At 42.3% G+C, this 22,512-nt stretch overlaps 2 protein-coding genes across 3 annotated transcripts; one reads left to right on the forward strand and one right to left on the reverse strand.

Moving 5' to 3' along the window:
* Positions 1 to 10,312: 10,312 nt before the first annotated feature.
* On the reverse strand, positions 10,313 to 14,085 carry mstnb (myostatin b). Its single transcript, XM_068705101.1, has 3 exons — positions 13,621 to 14,085; positions 12,853 to 13,217; positions 10,313 to 12,008 (listed from the first exon to the last, which is right to left on the reverse strand). The coding sequence occupies exons 1-3, from the start codon at positions 13,997 to 13,999 to the stop codon at positions 11,628 to 11,630; spliced, it is 1,125 nt and encodes a 374-aa protein (XP_068561202.1). The 5' UTR covers positions 14,000 to 14,085; the 3' UTR covers positions 10,313 to 11,627.
* A 2,297-nt stretch (positions 14,086 to 16,382) lies between these two features.
* Positions 16,383 to 22,196, forward strand: cunh2orf88 (chromosome unknown C2orf88 homolog). Of its 2 annotated transcripts, none has more exons than XM_068705102.1 (2): positions 16,383 to 16,764; positions 17,564 to 22,196. In XM_068705102.1, exon 2 carries the CDS (start codon positions 17,926 to 17,928, stop codon positions 18,184 to 18,186), a length of 261 nt encoding a protein of 86 aa, XP_068561203.1. In that variant the 5' UTR covers positions 16,383 to 16,764; positions 17,564 to 17,925; the 3' UTR covers positions 18,187 to 22,196. The 2 variants fall into 2 exon arrangements, with proteins under 2 accessions (XP_068561203.1, XP_068561204.1); XM_068705103.1 differs by having other exon boundaries at positions 16,383 to 16,520.
* Positions 22,197 to 22,512: the final 316 nt, after the last annotated feature.

Consider the following 22,512-nt stretch of genomic DNA (forward strand, 5'->3'; position numbering starts at 1 on the left):
CCTCAGCACACGTCTTGTTTTACGCGGCCTCTGCTGAGAGAACCCACAGATGGCTTCAGCATTGCTGCAGGGCCAACACTCTGCAAAGTGCCTCAGGGAAGGGGATAAATGCCAGTGAGGACCCCTCACCCCTTCTCCTCTCGGCTTTTTTGCCCCTCGCTCCTGCACGACTCTTGTTTGAGACTTCTCACTCCTCAGTTGCTTGTGTCCAGAAATGTGTGCGGCAGCAGAATCTACTCAGTACATGCTGCCGTCGGCGCCCGAGGGGCATATCAGAGTAATTGGCGAGGATTAACTGATGATCATCTTTTGACCATGTGACCACACTGTTTAAAAGGTCAGCAACGGTTCATTTTGCCAGCTGTCTTTTAAACCACCTGTTTCACTGTTTTTGACATTTTCTACAACCACATTGAGGTATTTGCTAATGATTAACCCAACCTGAAGAACGGTATGAAGCAAAATGTTGAATAACCAAACCGCGATACAAGAATACTCATTTCACATACAGCGTCATCTTAGATAGATATTTGTTCTCCGATTACTGCCCTAATGTGCAGAGCTACTGCTTCTCAAGTTGTAATCAGCAGCCCGGGGAACTGTACACCACTCACAACCCAGAGGTAACAGTGCACAGAGTCATCAAATCCAAAATAAAACGACGTGAACTAAATTTAACCCCCTTACCGCTCTATTTTTGGAACGGCTATGAGAAGTAGTCACATAGAGTACCTTGCCCAGCAATGGGTGCAAGCAACACCTGTTTCTGTTTAGAAACGTGAAACTAGATGGAGAGAATTTCAATCAAATGAGAAAAGAATATAGTTTATAGATTAAAAACATACATCTTTAGGGCGTGTTCAAAAGTAATTTATAACCAGACCATACTTTTCATATTAGCTTTTATTTTTATATTACCAAAAATGCTCATGAAGAGATTTGTCTCAACTGAGGTGCTTGCCGTGTCGTCAGAAGACTCACCGGATCATCGACATAACATACTTTATAAATTTCTTCATATTCTGCTGCTAGCATTTATAATGTTAAGGTTTTTTTTAAAGGGAATTTTTAAAGTGAGCTTCTAATGCCACTATGCTAACATGCTCACAATGGCAATTCTAATATTCTTGTTTACCATGATCCCTATTGTGATTTAGCGTATTAGCATAAGAATGCCTGGTGTTGCAGGTGTACATTAACCAAAGTGTTGGACCTGATGGTGATAGAGGTAAAGTTATGGCATCACCAAAGTATTAAAATTCATACTGGGGACGGGGGTTTGTCTAATTATAATCTGAACCCCTAACACTGCCAGTTCACACACACAGGTGCTTCCACTTGCCTAATTAGCCCTCTTCCACTGTGTGGGTGTGTACAGACTTTGATTGACAGCTTCTTCTCTCCTGTTAAGGTGCGTTCCACCTGTTAGCTCCACCCAGCTTCAACCTGACCAGAGGTGGTTGGTCACTAAAAAACACCTGTGTGGGTGTGCTGGGCCCGCTGCACGTTCATATCAACTTAAGTTGTCATGGCTAATGTGTTAGCATTAGCAACAGATGCCTATTTACACATCCAGCAGATGTGGAGCAACATTGGCATTCTTGTGGAGTTGTGTTTCTGGTCACCTGATGAATGTAAGTCCAGTATTCAATCATTTTTACCTCTTTTTTTTTTCACTAGCAAGTCACTGACATTGTATGTTGGTTCTAAATTACACACACGCACTATGCTTTGGTATCCAGCTACTTGTAATATACATTTCTGTGTTTTACTGTTAACAAGCTAGTTGCAGTAGTAGGAACTAGGCTCTAACCTTTTATTTGCAATTATTGTTATTGTTCATTTGTGATAATGATCTTGCTGAACAAGATGTGTCAGTATCATACACCTTTGTTTGAGACAGAGCTTATTTTCTGCAATAATCCAAAATCCTGTGTAAAAAACCTTCCATTGGCTTCTACGTTGAGGGAACCAGCGTGATGCTAACGTCCGGGGTTGGCCTACAAATATTCGTCATCCCTGCGTTAATCTATTACAACACAAATAGCCTGTTCAGCTTTTTTGCCAAATGATAGGCTTTGTAAACTGTGTGTAACTTTACCTATAGACCCTTTTACAGTTCGTATACAATGATGACGTACGTTAGTGTGCGCACACAGTTTGGCAACGGAACTATGGTGCTTGTGAAGCTATGCAAGGGCATTAACCACCAGAGATAGTGAATCCAACCAAAACAAATTAACTTTCCAGATCTGTGTGCTATTAGTGAGTGGGTGGAATACATTAGCAAGGGGCACAATATTACGTTAGCTGTGGTCATATACGGAACGTTAAACACCATGACATCGAGTTTTGAGTTTTAAAATGGCGCTCAGTCCAGTGGTATGGTTAATAACTTGCAGCCATGGAAGCTGTCAGCGTTTCGGTTTAACAAATAATATTAAATAATGACTCTGCGAAATGCGGCAGTGGTTGCTCGTGGCGATGTCAGCTGTTGAAAACACAAACGGAACATGAAGGTGTCCTCATAAAAGCTTTCAATCAATTTCAGTTTTTATCTATGCCGATCATTAGGAAGTTACTACGAGCAATCATGGGGTCCATTCAGCTGAGAATCATCCGTTAACTCTGTCATTGGTGAAACTGAAACACCTGTTGCTCTGAAACAGTGGTTAACTTGTCTGGATGGCTGGTGGAAAACAGCACTTCAGTTGCCAACATGTGCGCGCAGGGACGCAGGAAGAAGGGGTGCTGAGGGGCTGCAGCATTCACTACTCACAGGGGGCTGTAACTGCAAGACAAAGAGGTTTACTCAGCAAATCTAAATCTAAAATACTTTTTTTTCTCTCAGTCCTGCTCTCCTGTCTGTTTGATCTTGGATCTATAATATTCTCTAAACTATATATTAGAAGTGTTCAATTCTATACTATATTGTAGCCGACATACTCTAATGAATAGTGTCACTTTTGTGATCACAAGTAGCAATGTGTAGTCGCAGAAGAGTGAGAGGATCACAGACACACTGCTGCCTCTGTGTTCTTATAATATTTCAAATTTAACATTGTCCGTTTGTAAATTCATATAGAAATAGAACGCTGTATTTCTTCACCCATTAGCGCATGTGTAAAACGTTCTAAAATGGGAGCAAAATGTAGTTGGTCATAACTAACCAAACTAATACAAAAAAAGTAATTTTATAGACTTCGTCTGAGCACCACCAACTCTGACTAACTTCCAGTGTCCCTGTCCTCACGCATATTGTTTGATGACATTGGCCTAGATACCTTCATACACCCACTTATTAAAACCGATAATAAGCCTAAAAAAGAATGCTGAAAAAAAACAGTTTGGCATCGTATTTTCCAAAGATAGACTATTTTCAAGACTACTACAAATATTATCACATAGTAAAAGAATATCATCCGAAGATTTGACAAACAACATTTTATAATGGATAATACTCAAATTTGTGTTTAAAATCAAACTTAAAAGCACTAAATGCTAAATTCTGAGCATATCAATTGCCTCCACGCGGTGATGGCTGAGTCGGTGACTCACAGCTAACAGTGTTAACCTGGGGGGGAACAGGAGGACGGACATGACGCTTCTGCAATAACATCGTCGGTCAGGACGGCGTTGTCAACTGTAACCGCTGTATGAGCATAGTGCAGAGTAGCGGCATGAGCTAGCCAGTGGCACACACACATTCACTAAAAGGCACGCACGGCCGGCCCAGCTATGCAATCAAAAAATGAATGCTCTAAAAGTTGAATAGAAGACCTTTAATTTATGATGTGAAATCAGTGGTGTTATATCCCAGGGATGTAATAATTTAGGATCACAGGAAATCCTACAACCCAGGTTTTTTTCAAAGTATTTGCTAAAATTGCCTGCCTCCTGGTAACACACAGCAGTGGGACTGGACACACTAACAGTGTGAGCCTTCAAATAAAAACTTTAAGCAAAAACAGGCTAAAATGCTACATAGACCAGAGATGGCGGATTATTGTCTGATGGTTCGTCACTGCAAGTGACCCCATCACGCTAGATGTAGACATTTGAATTATTGTTATCCTAATGACTGACGAGAGTTTTAAAACGTGTTTCTGAAACATAAAAAGAAAGAAATCTTTAAATCAGACGCAAACAAAGAGGTTTTAATCTGTCACCAAAACCCAACACACACACATCAACACCAAACTTTCCCAGAAGGACTTAATCAAGCATCTTAAACCGTTAACCACACCATGGTCCATATGGGACCAACTATAAAATCTTTGCTGCATCTAAGTTTGTGTTTTTCAGCTGGTAATTGGTGGCGGTGCCGTGCTGTGACTGTGCACTTTTCTGCCAACCACAGAAGAGCCACTCAGTTCTTTTTATGGGCTTCAGGCACACACTAATGTGATGGGTGTTAAAAAGCCACAGGTTCTCAACTGTTGGAGAATTTACAGCCACACCACATTCAATTTCATGGGTCAAGGGCATCCACAGTGGGGCCATCAAGTCTACTCCTTTTAATTTTTAATCACTTGTCAACGATTCCCACAGCAAGTTTTGAAGTTGTGTTCCAAGACATGTTACTTGGAAGGATACATTTTAGGTAATTAAAGAAAAGCGGAAAGTACATTTACAGAAATTCACAGGGCAAATGGGTCAGGCTGCTATGCTCAATGAAAATCTGCTTTCAAGGAATATCTGCCTCAGCTGCAAGCCTGTAGATCATGTGATGTTTTCAGGCTTTGAGAGAATCAAACCTAGAAATAAACACTGTTTATTTTTCAAATAAATATGCCGCTAACATTCTGAAACCTTCTTGAAAGTTGGATTTCCCTTCATATCAATAAATTTCAAGCCTGTGCTCAGACAGTCTCCTGAATATATACACAGACGCGTAATTTTTGAAAGTCTTGCTTGACGCATGGACGTCAATCGACTGAGCTCCTTGTAAAATTAATTGTGCGCAGTAATCTGTAAAAATGTATTACTGAGATGTCAAAATTTATCCCGGCCTCTTGACACATACCTGATACTACTCTACATCCGTCTGTGTTAAGAGCATAGGCATATTATCGAGAGACAGGAGGTTTCCATGAGCTGCCCCCCCTTAGTCTCCTTGGAGGAACATCTATTCTTCATCACTGTCAACCCTCTGTCCCCAGAGATGCGATGCTTTGCTGCCTTGGACCTTGGATGGCTTTGGGCCACATTTTTTGCTCGTCACCTAACCCCTCCTCGCAAACAAACACTGACATTGAGGAATTTTGTAAACATATCTGGAGTGAACACCAAATTTGTCCTGTCTCCAAACGTCCAGTAGCTTTACAAAGTCATTAATCATATGATAGCTTCCCAGAGGTGACTGTCAGTCTCGAGGTAGGAATGGTGATTCCTCATCCCTAAGTGAAAAAGCAAGCGGAGTGCAGACGGAAAGGATAAATCACTCGAGAAGTGAAGACAGCTAGCATTCAGCAGCTGGCCATCTGGCCCTTATCGTGTCCCAGACTGGTTGATTTTATTGCTTTTCATTGCTTTCCGTAGACCCAAGAGGGATCTTCACAAACAACCTGTCAGTCTGGCTTGAGGTGATCATCCTCTGCTGGTTGGCTACGTGATTACAATGTGCATCTTGAACATCATGCCCTCATAACATAAAGTGGCTTACCAGTGGCATGTTGTTTCAGTCCGATTGGACATTGGACTCCCGGTACTGTGTGCAATTCCAAAACAAAACATGAATTCAAATTTTCTCTAAGTTGCCACATACAACTGTGTTTTTAACAAACTACTTAACAAACTTGAACTTGATTGTACCTCCCCTTGTAACACGGGGAAAATCTGGTGTTGGTTTAAATGGTTGTTTCTGAAACTTGAATCTTGGATCAAAGAGATCTCTGAATAGTCTATAATGTAATGATGTTACAAGCCTGGTAGTGGGAAAGATTATTATTTTGGGCCAAAAAGGATTCTTGTTTTAAGTATTTTATATAAGTTCTACATAATATCTTTAAAAGTTCATGGGGACCCCCACTACAGAAACATGTTGGGTTACTGACCAGCCCATAATCATCGAGGGTGAAGATAAAAGATATTGCTTAATGATTGAAAGGAGAGGAAAAAAAGCATGATCAAATTGATATTATGGAAAAATGCATGCATCTCAGCTGTGTATGCTAAGTCTAGTGTATGTTATGTCATGAATCAGAAATAAAAATTCATTAATTCATCAAAATAAATTGTGAAAGTGTACATGGTCTTAGAACATTATGATGGTCATTCTCATGCTCTATTATGTCTCATAAGTTGTTTCAGTAATTTCTGGGTTAAAACCATTACTTACATAGATTTGGTACTAAATTTAACAATATTTTACCACTCTAGAATTTTTTTTTTTTTTTTTTTAAATGATCAGAAATCCCTCCAAAATACCACATTAAGACAAAGACCTTTAGTTTGTGGTTGTAAAGATATATGAAGCTGTGATTATCCTAGAGCTCACAACAGGTCTTTTTATACGGTGATGTTTTAAAAAAAATGGTCTCACAACAATGAAATGGCTACTATGAGGACTAACATCATCACACATGAATACAATTGGGCTCATTGGATCCACAAGAGTCTCTGCTTTCCAGTCATAAACGTGTCATCTAATTCAAAGACTGTTTAGAAATATTGAAATACACCTAAAATAACACATTTATACTGCATGGGATTATAACAAAATGGGCATGTCTGTAAAGGGGGAGACTCGTGCGTACACATAAAACCCATTTCGTTGACATCTCCCTCGTCAGAATTTGTAGTGTTATTTTTGCCGACACGCTGCTATCACAGCCCGTTACAGCCACGGGAAGACATTAATTGCTGCGATCCCGCGGGTTTCAGAGGATGTCATGCATCACCATTTGAGGAGCTTAAGTTTAAGAGTTTTGTTCTTGTTGGGGGGGCAATACAAGTATTTCAGTGCATTATTGCTGTAAGCATTGTTTAGTTATAATTCATGATGTCATCCAACCTTGCAGACATGTTTGCTTCAGTCTCTTGATCTGTTGTCAGTCTTGAACCGTGTTGTTGTCGAGGACGATCTCTGCCCCAGAGCGATCTGTCGGCAGTAACACTTCTCCAGATGATTTGCACATCTGTTAAAGGCTCCAAATGTTTTGGGATGCACCTGGCAAGCCCCTTTTCTCTCTCAACCGGTTGTCCATGGCCCTGCACCACGGCCAGGTCAGGGTATCCCCTCCTTTATCCAGATGTGGGGGAAATCTGGAGGCCTGTGAGATGTTGCTCTTTAATTAAAGCCAACTGATTATATCTATGATGGCTTCTATGGAATAATGGAGACGTGACGAAAAAATTATTGTTTAGGTACAATGTTTATTCAAATGTTTTTCCTGATAAAATATTGTATAAAATAAGTGTAGCCCTCCTTGATGCACGGTAATGGTGAGCCTGACAATATTCAAACCTTCATGAAATATGATTCCTCCAAATAAATGAACACAGAGCAGACAATCATTTTATGCACACTACATGTGTAGTTTAAATCGAACAGGAGCAAACATATTAACAGAAAAACACAATGGTCCATAACTAATATAATTGAATGGACTTTCAGGTCCACTGTAATGGATAACCACATCCCAACAGACTCTCAACAGCTCAGTTGATAACTCCTGGAGAACAAGTACACTGCAGCAACTTTGACCTTCCCTTTTCTCATCTCTTCACCCAGCCAAATGATCTATTCTGGTCCTTTGACCATGGTCTCTAGAGTCAAGTTCAACTCTTCTCCATCCATACATCGCATATTCCTGGAAAGGCCTCTAGTAGTGAAAGCTCTCTTGAGTAGCTGCTACCATCTGTCTGTGTCTTGACCTGCGCACATTGACCTTCTCTAGAGACCTATTAGACCGTCCTAAAATAAACTCTGGGAACCGCACCATCTCTTGTGTTCTGCTTACTCACAGAGATGTGTAGATTAACATGCGTTAGATAGCAAGGCCGGTCGGTGTGGTCCAAACTCAATGAGATAATACGGACTGCCATGAAATGTTCTACAGACATTCCTGTTCGACAGAGGATGAATACTGGTGACTTTGGTGATGCCCTGACTTTTCACCTAGCGCCACTATGAGTCTGACAGATTAAGTTTGGGGTCAAATGACTAGTCAACCGTTGGGTTTGGGACAGATATCCATATTTCCCAGGTGTAAAAGTCAGATTACTCTGTGATCGACTGAAGAAACATGCTGACAGTACGTTTTGTGTGTACCTCCTTTTCTGGAAAGAGTTGTTTTGAATGTATATGTTTAAAGCTTTGAGCACCAGAATTCCAAAAAGATGCAAAAATAAAACCGATACTGGGGCCAGAACACACAAACGGTAAATAGGAAAATATGATTTCTTTGACTTCAAATCAACTTTGTGTTCAAAAGGTGCCAACATTTAGTTTCTTAGTATTCAATAACCAGAGCCTGTTTTCATATTATTATCAAACGTTATTAAGCAGCTATATCACGCGCCATTTAATGACAACAGGAATCCTGTCCAATAACGGGGTCTCCAGCTGCCTTGGACTTCTCCTTTACCCCTCCAACATCCTTCTTCCCGTTCTCTCACTCTCACTTCCTCACCTGTCAGAGGTGGAATGTCGCTGGCGGATGCAGTCCTCCAGGGTCTGACTCTTGACAGATGTAGCGACGCTCAGTGAAAACGTTTCCCAGCTCCCGTTCACAAAGACGCTTGAAACAAGCAGACGGCAGCAATTACTGCAGGACAGAACTGGATGAAATGATGCACCTGAGCATGATAAACAGGAATCATATCGGCGCAAGCTGTTTACGGCTTCACCTTTTTAGCTGAAGTGTAAAGTACGATGCTGAAAGGTTCACCACGTTCATACTTGTTTGATTCTAGCTCTTCTAATTTCCAGCTATACCTTTCATGTTGACTATCTGAAGACTATCTGAAGAGGCAGAAATGACTCAAACTGGGGATTCATACACAGCTGTAACATTTAAATGTGAAGACACAAAGATATGTAAAGTTGAAACTTTGTAGCAGAAATCTATGAAAACCAGTTTAACAGACATTTATACATGGGACCTGGGAGCAATGGTATTTTCATACTCATACATATTTTCACAAGTCTCAAGACACGCTTCATTAGTAACAATGTGAAAGTAAAGAGTTGGAAACTGTTGAAGAGTATTAGATTCATAAACAGTTCATGCCCACGTCAAACTGCAGATGGAGATATCACAGTTGAAGGAACACATACAACAAATCTGCCCTGTGCTTTTGAATCAGCAATAATTTATAAAGCTCAAATTTGAATTTGGTATTTTACCTTAACTTATCTCTTGTTAAGTGTTGTTGAGTGTTCTCTTGTTTACAGATCTGTTCAGACACCCCCCCTCCCCCTCGTCACCAGCAAATAGAATCTTAAATCCTTCCCCCAGGGAGAAGAAGTTCTGTGGATCCACTCTGCCCGTCTGCTCTCTGCTGCAGCCGATCATCATGGCAGCTTTCCAGCTCTCAGCAGGAAAGGAAGTGGCTCTCGGGGGCAGTGCTCAATTCGCCCTCTACTGGGCGGAAGTCAAGCCTCAATGAGGCCGTCAGTCGAATAGGTCATGCTGTCAGAGCGCACCAGAGTTCACATCCTCTCATTAGACAGCAATACTTTCAACATCCCTTCATTGGAAAAAAAAAAAAGAAAAAAGAAGCTAAGTCAGGGAAATTGGGCTGAATTACGCTCACAATAAAACAGGCTTATGGTGATGGGATTGTGCAAGTGTAGTCAGGTAGACAGTGTGCGTGTTGTCATTACTTTTCTCCATGCACACACACACACGCACGCACACCAGTGCACCCAGTGCACGCACTCACACATCGCCTGTGTAATCAGTTTACACCATTTGTTGAAGGCATAAAGATTCTCAGCTGCTGAAGTGTGAAATGGTGCTGCCATGTTCAGGTTCAGGTCGTGGTGTTATTCATACTGAAACATCAAGTTTGGACATGATCTGAGTCAGCAGAATGACACTAAGTCATCTCTGAAGCCACCGATACTGTTTTATGGTTGCAGGTGGAGATTTCATATTGTGTTTGATTTGGAAAATTGAATGCAAGAAGACATTGTGTCCCCCACGTACTCCAGGAATTTACATGAATCTGAATCGCAACTAAATATAGCTTAAAAGCAACAGTATAGAATCAGATTCATAGAAAATGAGCAGACTTGCTGCTTGTGAAATGCAGTTGGTACATGCTGTCAAATACAAAATACTCAAAGAAACAAAACTCAACAAACAAGCTAGAAACTTTATTTGTTAAAACAAGTATATAGAGTTGCTGCAGTACATCTTGCTAGATTGTGGTTTTATACATTTACCAACAGGTGGTTTAGAAAGGCAACTCCTAATGGAAACAATGGCATATGTATACAATACAAATTAGCAAACATATCAAAATCAGTTTTTACAACTTTTGTAGCAACCAATTCCTTCTATTGGTGTGCCATAGTGCAAACTGTGTTGTTTGTCGACAGAGTTTAAGCATGATCTCAACATTCATACATCTCGACAATCCATTTTCTCTGTCTTAAACACATTTTTTTTTTTCATTTGTAGGCTGCATTCACTGTGCCTTCAGTTCAAGTCCTTCTGTCCAGTCATGTGAATTTACAATCAGAATAATTCAAGTGTATCGGGCAGGGTCCAGGGTCAGGCTGTTTTGTTGGATAGTGAAGATTATGTCTGAGCAAGAGTGCTCCTCGGTCGGGGATGTTGCTGCATGTATGTATGGTAGAGTACATGAAAACGTGTCAAGACCTAAAGTGGTATTTCACCCTGGTGGAACAGTCTTGTGTCAATAGGATCTCAGGACTGACCAACCTCAACGTCACCACCTCTGTTTTGATTTTCCAAGTTAGTGATGCAGTTCAAATGATATGGGAGTGATTAAGGGTTTGCCGCGCTTTTTTAATCGACTTCTATGACCCTATGTGCACTAAAAGACTTTGTGCCAGTGAGAAATATCACTCTTATGAGTCTCCAGTTGTGTTTTTCCAAGCCTTTTCAAAAAGTCCATGAGGATTCCTGGTTTCACTCTGACAACATAACTTGAAAAATGATTATCACAAACATATCTTAGCAAAAAAGTGTAATAGCTTTTATGTTGGCTACAAGTGAAGTGGAGTGGAGTAGACGGCGTACGAGTATAATCTGTCGGCATGTGTGTATAAATGGACAGCACAGAACACAGATACAGGGGGAAAAAACTGTTTTTGGATAACTTTGATCATTTCTGTCTACATTCCCTCCACGGTCGGCATGTGTGTGAGTATGTGTATGTTTCTGCATCCATCTGACTTCAAGCCTCTATGGCTAAGATTTCACTGGAGGAAAGAAAAGTAAGAGCTATTGCCGGGTTGTGATAGCGCTGCCCTGCGGGAAGGTCGGGCTGTTTGTGGCCTCTACTCTGGTTCTACTGCACCGTGTTCTGCAGGAAAGCACTGGAACTGGTGGACTGGTTGTGTTAAAAAGTTTGAAGTGTGAGGACGGATGAAGCCACAGCCCTTCCGGCCTCCCCTCTCCCTCTCGCCACGGTCTCCTCGTCCCAACTCAAGAGCATCCACAGCGGTCCACCACCATGGAAGGGATCTTGCCGTAGATGATCTGCTCTTTTCGGTTAAAGTAGAGCATGTTGATGGGCGACATCTTGGTGGGAGTGCAGCAGGGGCCGGCGCTCCCTCTGGGGTTGGCCTTGTTCACCAGGTGGGTGTGCGGATACTTCTGCAAGTGCATGTACTCACACTCCCCGGAGCAATAGTTGGCCTTGTACCGCTTTGGAGCAATAATCCAGTCCCAGCCAAAGTCTTCAAAGTCCACAGTGAGCGGGTAACGGCAGCACCGGGACTCTAGAGAGTTCTCGTCACAGTCCAGGCCCGAGTCTCTCCTGGCACGCCTGGGGCCCTCTGAGATCTTCACCTCCATGAACGGTTGCTGCAACAACAAAGCGCATGTAAATACTTTGAAAATAGCTGGTTTGCAAAAGGAGGCGCATGACAGCATTCTTCCTGCATCTTTTAATCCGGTGCCCTCGACCCTTTGGTCTGGTTCTCAAACATGGCACGATAATATTATGAAACTTTGAGTTTTAAAGAAATTAAATCATCTGATGGTTGGTTAACCACAGCCGTCTAGGTATTCTAATTGCCTGAGAGCCTGTGCCAGTATTTGAGCCGTACGATAAGTGTTTGTCATTGATAGCAGCAGTGTGTGTGTGTGTGTGTGTGTGTGTGTGTGTGTGTGTGTGTGTGTGTGTGTGTGTGTGTGTGTGTGCAGGCAATTACTCTGATTTGCACAGTCATACAGAATACTTAAAGGAATGTGGGGCAGGTGACTTTTATGTAATCAAGCGATAAGATTTGAGGTTATTGTGGACTGGGCATTTGTCCAAATGCAGGTGTGCGCCTGCATGGAGTCTGTGTTGATTAACAGCTTTCAAAAGTCTTAAATCTTGATTCCCTCTTCCAGCAGTGAAATGCATGAATGTTTAACCACCTGCTGACTCTGCAAAGCCTCTCTGCACAGAGCCCAAAGTTAAAACGTCCGGAGCAGCACGGCAGAGAAACCAAAATGCACTGGACTTTAAGAAATGATTTTTGTTTCATGCAGGATGGTCCAATTATTGAAATAATAATCAGCATATTGATTCGGACACAGAGTCCCAGATACATTGGGGACTAATTCTGCTGCTAATTCTGCCACAAACTGATAGCAATCACTTGTACACAAAACTTTATCATACGGTTTCAGTTTAATGTAAAATAGTGGTTCATCTCACCAGTCCTTCCTCTCCGGGCTCTGCGGAGATCACGGCCAAGTCATTTCCCCTCGAATCGAAGGCCTTAATCTCGATGCCCCAGTTGGTCTCCGGCTGCTGCAGCCACACAGCCAACACTTGTTTCACGTCTATACTTTGCCAAGAGCTGACCCCGGCATTCACGTCGATCTTCAGTGAGCGGATGTGCCTGCTCCCGTCTGTGACCGGCATCAGGCGAGAGATTTGCAGGAACACAGTGGTCGCCTCGTCCGACGGGCGCAGATTCACCCAGAGCTGAGCCCGAACTATGCGATTGGGTTGAAACTTTTGAGAAAAAGAGAAAAAGCAGCACTTTGGTTCCCCGTCCGCTTGGACGATGGACTCGGCTGGAGAGACACAAGGAGGGAGAAAGGGGTTAATGACCATGTGCGGTTGAAATTCACATAAATAAATAAACTGGTGTAAAGAAACATCCCTGACACACCGTTTGAACTCTGAAAGTGGGCTTATAAAGTTTAGAAAAGACTACAGTCTGTGCGCGTAATGACCGCGCGCGCTGTCTTTCAAACTCCCCTGACCTATTTCTTTTGCAGTTTTAAATCTTGGCAATGCTGGTATATCCACATATCCAATATAAAAACCTGGTAAAGTTACGTGTTGTCAAAATAAATACTTTTGATTGGGTCTTTCGTGCCATCACGTCCCGTGCGTAAAACAACATATTTTGGAGACGTCTGACCGCGTTCTTTTCATCATGCGAAAAGCATAATAAGCGAAATAAAGACTTACGTGCAGTTGCCATCATCATTATTGTCTCCGTGATGGCATGCTCATCGTCCGCCTCCATAACCACATCCTTGTTGTCATCTCCCAGCACGTCGTACTGGTCGAGAAGCTGCTGCAGCGGCGGCGCTTTGGGCAGGAGCTGCTTCACAATATCTCGGCTGATATTAGGAGCTTCTTTCATCCGCAGTTTGCTCAAAATCTGAGATTTGATGGCGTTCAATCGCATGGTTTTAATCTGCTGCCGGACCTCGCAGGTAGCGCACTGCTCCGTGTCCTCTGGGCTGGTGGCGGAGGGCTGCTGGTGCGTCTCTTGGTCACTCAAAACTACTGGACCCAAAGCAATCAGTAAGCTAAGATACAGCACAGTCTGAGACAGATGCATTGTCTCTAAGGTGTGCAGTTTGGTTTAAAAAGATCCCTTGGTTTGTGCTGGACCTACTGCGCGACTGGACTGGGTTTGGATTAATGTCGCACTCTGATAGGCATCATACTTTATTAGCGCACACCTTTTTATACTCCAACTTTAGCCTCTTTTGTGTCGTCAAAAACTATGATTGGCTGGACAGGCAACAATGAGTTTTAACCGACTGACATGAAAACTTTTTTTCCCTTGTCAAACCATAAGAGGATGGAGACTGTGGGCATGTGCTTAACGTGTCCACGGATGGATAAATTCACGTTTCTACAGTGATTGCGCAAAGTGCTTCTGGATTTGCACCTTATGCAGGCTCTTTGGCATTCAGTTGTTTGCACTCTCTTCATTTCACGTGCTCTTGCACTTGTACTGTGTGTCCCCGTGACATGTCCAGACTGTTGCATTATGTGATTCATGCTTTTTATGATGAATGTTTGTAATCCTGGCTGCAGCCAAATTATCCCTGGGGGTATAATAGAGTTTGAGTTAACTTGAAGAGCTAAGCAAATAAACACAAAACAACAGAATAGCCTATATGGCGCATATTATGAAAGAAAGCAAGAAAGGCGGATTGAGTTTGTGCTTTAATACGCTTGTTTAAATCTAGTATTTTTGTCAAATCTGCACGTTTAACCTCGAATTGTCTTGATGGCAGATACATTGTGGAGACTGGTTGTCGAAATACATTTAATCCTTGAGTAAAAATAGGAATTACAATTTTAGCCAGGTCAAATCAAGTCATTCTCGAGGTGAGAGAAGCTCATTATTGGCACATGTCAAAATAAAAAATAGGCTACATCGTTCCCCGTACTGGGATGAATAAAATAAATGAAAAAAACAGCAAAGATAGAGAAAACCGTTAGTCCAGGACTTGTCCAAATCCTTGTTGGTGAAACCTGGTTGTAGCACATGAGAGGACAGTGCCATCGTGTGGTAAGTTCATGTCGTTCAGATCAGAAAGGCCATAAATCACAGTCACATGGCGACCTGAAACAATCTGATGATTTGAAATGTAAAATCCATTTAGGAAAAGCGACTTCCCAGTCATCTTGAGAAACAGACCCTGTCTCTGAACCTAACAAATTGTATCATTTTACAGAGCCCTGGTGCTCAGAGTCCACTCTCTCTCAAGTGTGTGACATATGTGGCAGCATGATAAAGAATGCAGAATTGATCACATTGGCCGCCAAAGACCACATCCAGGAACTAATACACCTCTAAATATTACCCTGGATAAATCTGAATTCATAAAGTCAAAATTCACCCAATAAAGTGGACATTAATGGCATGGTTCTTAAGGAAAAAGAGCATGCACTAAATTAATAAGGCAACATAGACAGATATCTTGCAAGTAAAAGACTGTTTCATAAGTTAGCATAGAAAGATATAACCGAAAGTAGCTAGTATTAGGCTACTAGTTACTTTGAAAATCGGGATTCTATATAGGCTATAAACATGAGCTTGTATAATAATGCATTGGTATAGAATAAAACTACCCAACTATAAGAAGTAGTCAAAATAGCTCTACCTCTTCCACCAGCTTCAGATACAATAGAGTCTAAAAAAATAACTCTTTGAATCAACTTAGTTAAATCATGGAAAGTATTTCCACATGATTAAAGTACATTCTTTTAGAATTTAGTAATTCTGTTGGGCCAACTCAATGTACTTGGGTTGGGTCAGATTAATGTATTAAGCTTGGTTCACTTTATTTACTAGGGTTGTGTCCATCTTAATTAACTTGGGTTTGGTCAAATTTACTATGCTTGGGTCAACTTAATAAATTAGGGTTGCTGCATCTTATTTACTAAAGATGTGTCCAACTTAATTTCACAGAACTGAAATTACATTAGCAAATTAAATTGATGAAACCAAAGTAAATTATGTTGGCCCTACAGAATTGCTTAAGGCTGAAAGAAAGCCATTCCTTCCCATGGAAATACTTTCAGTGGTTAAATTAAATGAATTCAAAGAATAACTTTTAAACATTTAAAACGCTGACCGTGAGTAATAATACAATCCACTAATATAGGCTAATGTAACCTATAAACAATAGTGACTTTTACTGAGGTAAAGAATCCGAATATTTTTTTCACCACTGACTCAAACACACTGAAGATCAATGTGGTCATTTGTAACATAGTTTTTTTTTATTTTGATGCAGCGTTTCCATGTCGCCGCCAGATGGCAGTGTCGTACCAGCCCGCGGCGGTGCAGAGCCGCGGTCGGTGTGCAGCGCCTGGACTCGCTCTCCTCCTGAGCGCCGCTGCAGCTCGGTAGTTGCCGTGCAGCGTCGTTGCACTTAAACTCAGTCCAGACATCTGCTTTCCTCTCTGCAGAGGAGCGCCACTCGGCGTTGGACCGGCGTGAAGGCAACAGGGAGACCTCTGCCGTCTGGTCCACCAGTTTGGGATTTTTACCCCACCTTTAGACATTATATTGAAATCTGATGCGGAGCCCAAACCAGCGAGCAGCAGCAACTTCGGAGGTGTATATATATATATATTTGTTTTATTTACACATTGCACACAATCAATAACGTTTTGATTGAAAGTTGAAATCGCTCGGATGCTGTTTGCGGAGCTGAGGAGTGGGCAGAAGAACCAGCGCGACACTAGATGATTCCCGGATTATTGTTTACTTGAACGACCTTGGGTTATTTCTTCCGTCGCCGGATTATTTTTTTGTTGGAATGGAGGAAACCCTGACGCCTTTGCCACACTCTGTTAAAAGTATGTACAGCTTTACGGGATCTCAGCACATACTGTTGTCATATTCATGTTTGCGGAGGTATTTCCATTCATTGAGGTATCAGGTTTATTCCAAATCCCATGCGTCTGTCTGACAGCTAATTGATGCTCTCACATTTTGGTGTGCACATTGACATTAAGCCACACTTACCGCTAATTAATCTCATTAACATAATACCAGATCTGGCAGAGGATTTAGTGACAGTTCAAATTCCTCTGTGGTTGTGTGCACCTCCAAATGTTGTTTTACTCACAGAGAGACTCTCTGCTCTGCATAAATCATTCATGGCCTGGTGTTGTGTAGACTACAGCATGCAGCTTTCTGAATGAAGCACATGTTTGCTGTGCGCCATGGCCTGTGGTCCTGGAAAAGGAGCTGTCACTGTGAATCAGGCTGGGAGGCTCGGTTAGTGGAACAGATGGGAGACACAGGCTTACAACAAAACAGCATCGGTGCACTCAAGCTAGGGACAGACGTGCCTGTGTCATGCAACACAAAATAGGCCGAGGGATTGAGTCATAAAACACTCTGAAGGTAGTGGAGGGGGGGGGAGGTGAATGTGTAACGCAGTTGATGTGCAGAGGGGGCAGAGTGTGTTTCAAAAAGGACCGTGCTGAGGTGAGCCGCCAGAGGCCTTGACCTCGAGCCGGCCGCTAGAGCCTGGGTCACGTAGTTGCCACAGCCCCTGTGAAAAGCCTTTCCTCGTTGCCGCCATCTGGCACTCATTGGCTGCCTCTGATGGAAATTAAATCACTTTATCTCTTTTCGCTCTCTCTGCAGTTGAGGAAGTGATGGGTTCTGGCCAGCAAGGGAGCAAGACCGACTATTTCAACGCCACCACACCCACACGGGGATGGGCCTCCTAGCCGGTTGCGCCCCAGCGCCCTCTGAATTTACCACACACGTTGGCACTCAGACATGGATGAGAGGGGGAGCGGATGACAGGAGCTGAAAAGCCGACCACAGCTGACAGAAGTCGAGGGGAAGCACAGGGTTGCTTCTGGGATGTACCGACTGCTCACTTCCAGAAGCAAAATGACAACATTGATGTGTGAGTTAGGAATCTAACCAAAGACTCTCGCACCTTACTGCCAGCGCACACCTCCCAGCCTAAAGGAAATCAATGCGACATCCTCCAGAGCATGGGGTGTGTCAAATCCAAGAGGAGCAACTCCGCTGCCCAGAATGCCAACTCCACAGAGAAGGTGGAGTGCAAGGGCGAGAAAGCCTTCTTGGTTCACTCGGAGATTGACTCGCCGGAGAGCTCCCTTAAGGCCAACCCGGTGCTGCTGGAGTACGCCCAGAGGCTCTCCGAGGAGATCGTGGCCCGGGCCGTGCAGCAGTGGGTGGAGGTAGACCGCCGTTACGGCGACATCCCCTACATTGAATGTGACGTGCCGTGACGTGAGAAGGGATGCCGCAGTGGAAAGGCCGAGACTGCCTTGAAATCGATACTGGAGGTTGTACGTGGGATCAAACAAGGCCACTGGTCTCAAGCACCTTCGTTCAGAATGAATCCTTCAAGAATCGACCTGCTTTGTGCAGGAATATGAATGAGCTGTCAGTAATTCCGATTTGACCTACTTTTGGTTTGGATTATACTTGGATTGAACCTAAAAACCCCTTCTCCAAAGCGACCAAAGCACTCTGATCCTGTCCACATTTCTGTGATTATCTGTATAAAAGCTGGAGCCTGCAGAGTCTTCAGTTGGATATCTCATCTGTCTCTGACCTTGTTTGTCCCCTCAACCAGTAGGTCTTGGCCCTCTGTGGCTGGACCCATAATGCAAAGCAAGAAATGGTATCAGATATTACCTGGAATTCTAATGGTCCCCCTTGCCAGTGAAAGTCTACCCCAGTCATTGATGCTGCCCCAGGGCCAAGATTCAGTCCTCTTACGGAGGAAGTTATTAATAGATCCCTTCATTTGGTCAAGACTCTCACTTGAAATCCTTCACTGGGACTATCAGGTCAGAAACACACCCAACTGTCCGGCTCCTTCTGCTCTGACAAAGAGCTCTGCAGGCTGAAGTTCTCCTTTTAATGGCCTCCCTGGAGATCCTGCGGCTGATCTGCAAAGAGCAGCGTCTTCCTCCGCTCTGCTTCTCCCACACTGCCATTAGGTAGCCTCGACCGCAGCCCTCCATCCAGCAGGCAGGGTCCTCGCAATGAATCACCAGGAAATCATGTGCACAAATGGTGTATTTCCTACACTCCAGGACATTCTGTGTACACAAGTCACAACGTGGGAACTATTTACATTAGGACCCAGATTACTGGGGACCTGCTGGCCTCTCAGCCGCAAACAAAAAAACAGGCCCGAGAGAGTATTGACACACTTTTCAAAGAGGATTTGGCTTGTCAACAAAAACAAAAACGAGTTTTTTGTAAAAATGTTGTAGGCCTATTTTGTCAACTCAGTGTTGTTGTGCAACGTCTAACCGAGAAATACTGCCATGTGCCCTGTAGAGGACAAAAGCACAAATATGCAAACCTCGAAACCCAATCTATATATACAACTTCTTAAAATAAAGTGGTGCTGCGCCATAATGGAGGGCAGCGATACTAACCAGGAGACGGAGTAGATATATTTGGAACACAGGTTCACAACCGCCAAAGTCCTTAATGAATGTTACTATGAGCCCAACACTGTTTTGTAATGTATGATTTATATCAGAAGGTACATTACACAGGTCTGGTTTTTGTTCTATGGACTGAGATGTAGTGTAGCTGCAGATTTGTGCACAGGTACTCTTAATGATGTCATTGGGATTTGCCCAAAAATTCAAGTTACATTGCTGGCTAGACTCTACTGAAAAGCATTGGTGACGACACTTAAACTGTCATACAACTATCTGCAGTAATAACAGCTTTGAATGGTGTTGTAGTTATTACCGTAGTAGTAGGAACCAGCAACCGTAAGAATACTTTAACACAAGCCATAAGCCAACAGTGGCAGAGTACTTCTCTCTCCACTTGCCTTCTCCCCAGGTCTTCTCTGACAACAGTGACAGTGTTTCAGTATTGATAGAAAACTAACCACTACCAATACAATACAGTTGATGTGGAAGTCACAATGCATTGGGAAGTCTAACCAATACAGGGGCCAGTTGCATAAACTTAGTCTAAGACTAGTCTTGACCTTAGACTTCTTAGAAGATCAGTTAGCTAACTATTTCAACTGTTTATCTAATACTTTTGACTAACTTTTAGCTAACCATTTGAACCGTTTACGCATTACTTTTAGCTATATATTTCAACTGTTTATCTAATACTTTTAATTGACTATTTCAATCATTTGCCCATTTCTTTTAGCAATTCTTTAGCTAAGCATTTCAACTGTTTACCTATTACTTTTAGCACATTTTTAGCTAGCTATTTCAACTGTTTGTTCATAACTTTTTGGGATTGTTGCACCATATTCCTGAATTGTTTCTGAACATCTTAAACGACCGTTGGATTTATTTTCTCCCATACTTGGTGTGACGTCGCTGTTGCATAAACAGTTTTTTCTCTTCTGTGAAGTCGCATTTCACCCATAATGCCGTGTGCGACAGGCCGCCTTTAGTCCCTCACAGCAAAGCTTCATGCAACAGGTAACTTTTAGTGTCTATAGCAAGTCTTACTTAAAGTTATATTTAAGACTAAGACTAGGTCTACTTTTATGCAACTGGCCCCTGCTGTTTCAGTGCTGTCTGACATGGTGCCCATTTCATTGAAGAGCGTAATTCAAAAAGACCTCGTTAACAGCATTACAGCCTTAACAAGCTGTATTGTTTAGGTGAGCTGGGTAAAGACTGATCAAAGGGCTGCTGACTTAGGTTTCTAGACCTCTCTAAGTCAGATATGATGTGTATAAAACTCCCCACACATCAGTCTAAAAAAAACAACTCTGAAACATAACTTGCACTAATCTGTGTGGACAGATTAATCTGTCGGTGTGGTCCCAAACGTGTTGTGAGCACACTAAAGATTAGAGATGACGCGCCATATTCCTGATTCTTAATCTGACTGCATTTGTTTTGCTTCAGATCAAATGATATAAATCTAATCTCCTTGTTGTGCAGAACACTGTTTTCTATCAACCATTGGGATTAAAAGGAAAAACAAAAAGGCCTGTTTCCACAGCACAAGAAAGAGCCAAGGGTGGTGTGAGGAGAATGTGATTTGCTCAGTTCATGCAATTTAAGATGCACATTTTGTTTTTGCTTTAGTTGCTTTTAATGATATCGAGAATACCAACACCAAACCAGGTATTTCTTAGGCAATACATCAAAGATGGTGCCATAATGTTGATGTCAGACATTACTGTGTATTTTGAGTGTGACGTCGTCACTGAGAAAAGAATTTTTACATATTGTGGTATCACCTTTGTTTACAAATTCACAAGAGATTCATTGCTGTAGGTCTGGCATAGATCGGGTCTTGTGGTTAATCTAAAAGAAAAGCAGTGAATTGGATTTTCCTCCTTTTGACAGCCATGAAGGAAGTGTACCTGCACCAGAAAGAGTTAAAAATCTGATCCAGTGTGAACGCCTGTCTTCATTCAAACACCTGCCAATGCTACCTTGTGAAAACCGGGATTTGTAGTTTTTAAAGGTCACCCAATTTAAATTATTTACTGCCAGCAGGTGTTTCGATAGAGACGGCAGATGCTGCTAAATCGTCCGCCAACACTTTTTTGAAGGATTTACTGTCACGAGAAGGATAGAATCCCTCGGGCTGTTGTGCCCTTTAGTACGGATTCAATTAGGGCTGCCACTAAGGATTGTTTTCATTATCAATTGATCTGTCAATTGAGTTCTTCATTACCTTTTTAGTCTTTAAAATGTCAGAAAAGAGTGTTGAAATTTCCCACAGCCCAAAGTGATCTATTTGTTTTGCTTGTTACTTGTTTTATCCAACTGACTGTCCAAAACCCAAAGATGTCCAGTTTACTATCATATATGAGAAAGACAAGTAGGGCTGTCCTAAAACCAACGAACTTCTTACGACAACCATTCATTTTGTCGACTAAAGGACATTTGAATTCATCGACAGCTCTGTAAAACAGTTTCTCCACAAAGAATCACGACTCCTGTACAGCAGTCAAAGTGACCCGTAGATGAAGCAGCAGTCAGAGAGTGGTGGAGCTGAAGCAAAACAAGAGGAGCTGACTTGACTATAAAGTGAAACACAAGTAGCCAGATGAGCAGTGACAGAACCCATATGACCTGACTCGCCAGAAAAGCCAGAATTGGCGTCCGGGAAGTAGCTTTGTGAGATGATAAATGTCGGCCTGTGGATATATCATATAGAACAACATAAAATGAGTGACGTTTTGCATATTCCTGTAGTCTAATATTCATTGAACTAGCAAACTGTACAGTATGTGTAAACACTGATGATGCCAATAAATCTGATTTATGCCTTGTATCAGTTTTGAAATAGTTGTTATTTTCTAAAGCACTACTTCTAAACCTCACACAGGTGCCTTTCAACATATTTGTGGAACATCCAGCCTCAACAGTATTTATGTAAAACACCTGTCAAACGAGAGCGGCGCTTATCCTGCATCCTGTATGAGAGTGAACACACAGCGGGTCAAAAGTTCAGCTGCATAAAGAACAAACAAAAGGATTTACAAGCGACTGCTGGCCAGCGCTCGTTTGTAAAGCAAATGGTAGCCTAAAAGCATGAGGGGTTTATCCGTGTAGCAGACAGAAATACTCAGACTGTTTTCCCAACTG

This window comes from Cebidichthys violaceus, unplaced genomic scaffold (genome assembly GCF_023349555.1).
Source record: "Cebidichthys violaceus isolate CVI_PGR_0920_01 unplaced genomic scaffold, fCebVio1.0.p SCAF_11, whole genome shotgun sequence".
In the NCBI taxonomy this organism is placed as follows: domain Eukaryota; kingdom Metazoa; phylum Chordata; class Actinopteri; order Perciformes; family Stichaeidae; genus Cebidichthys; species Cebidichthys violaceus.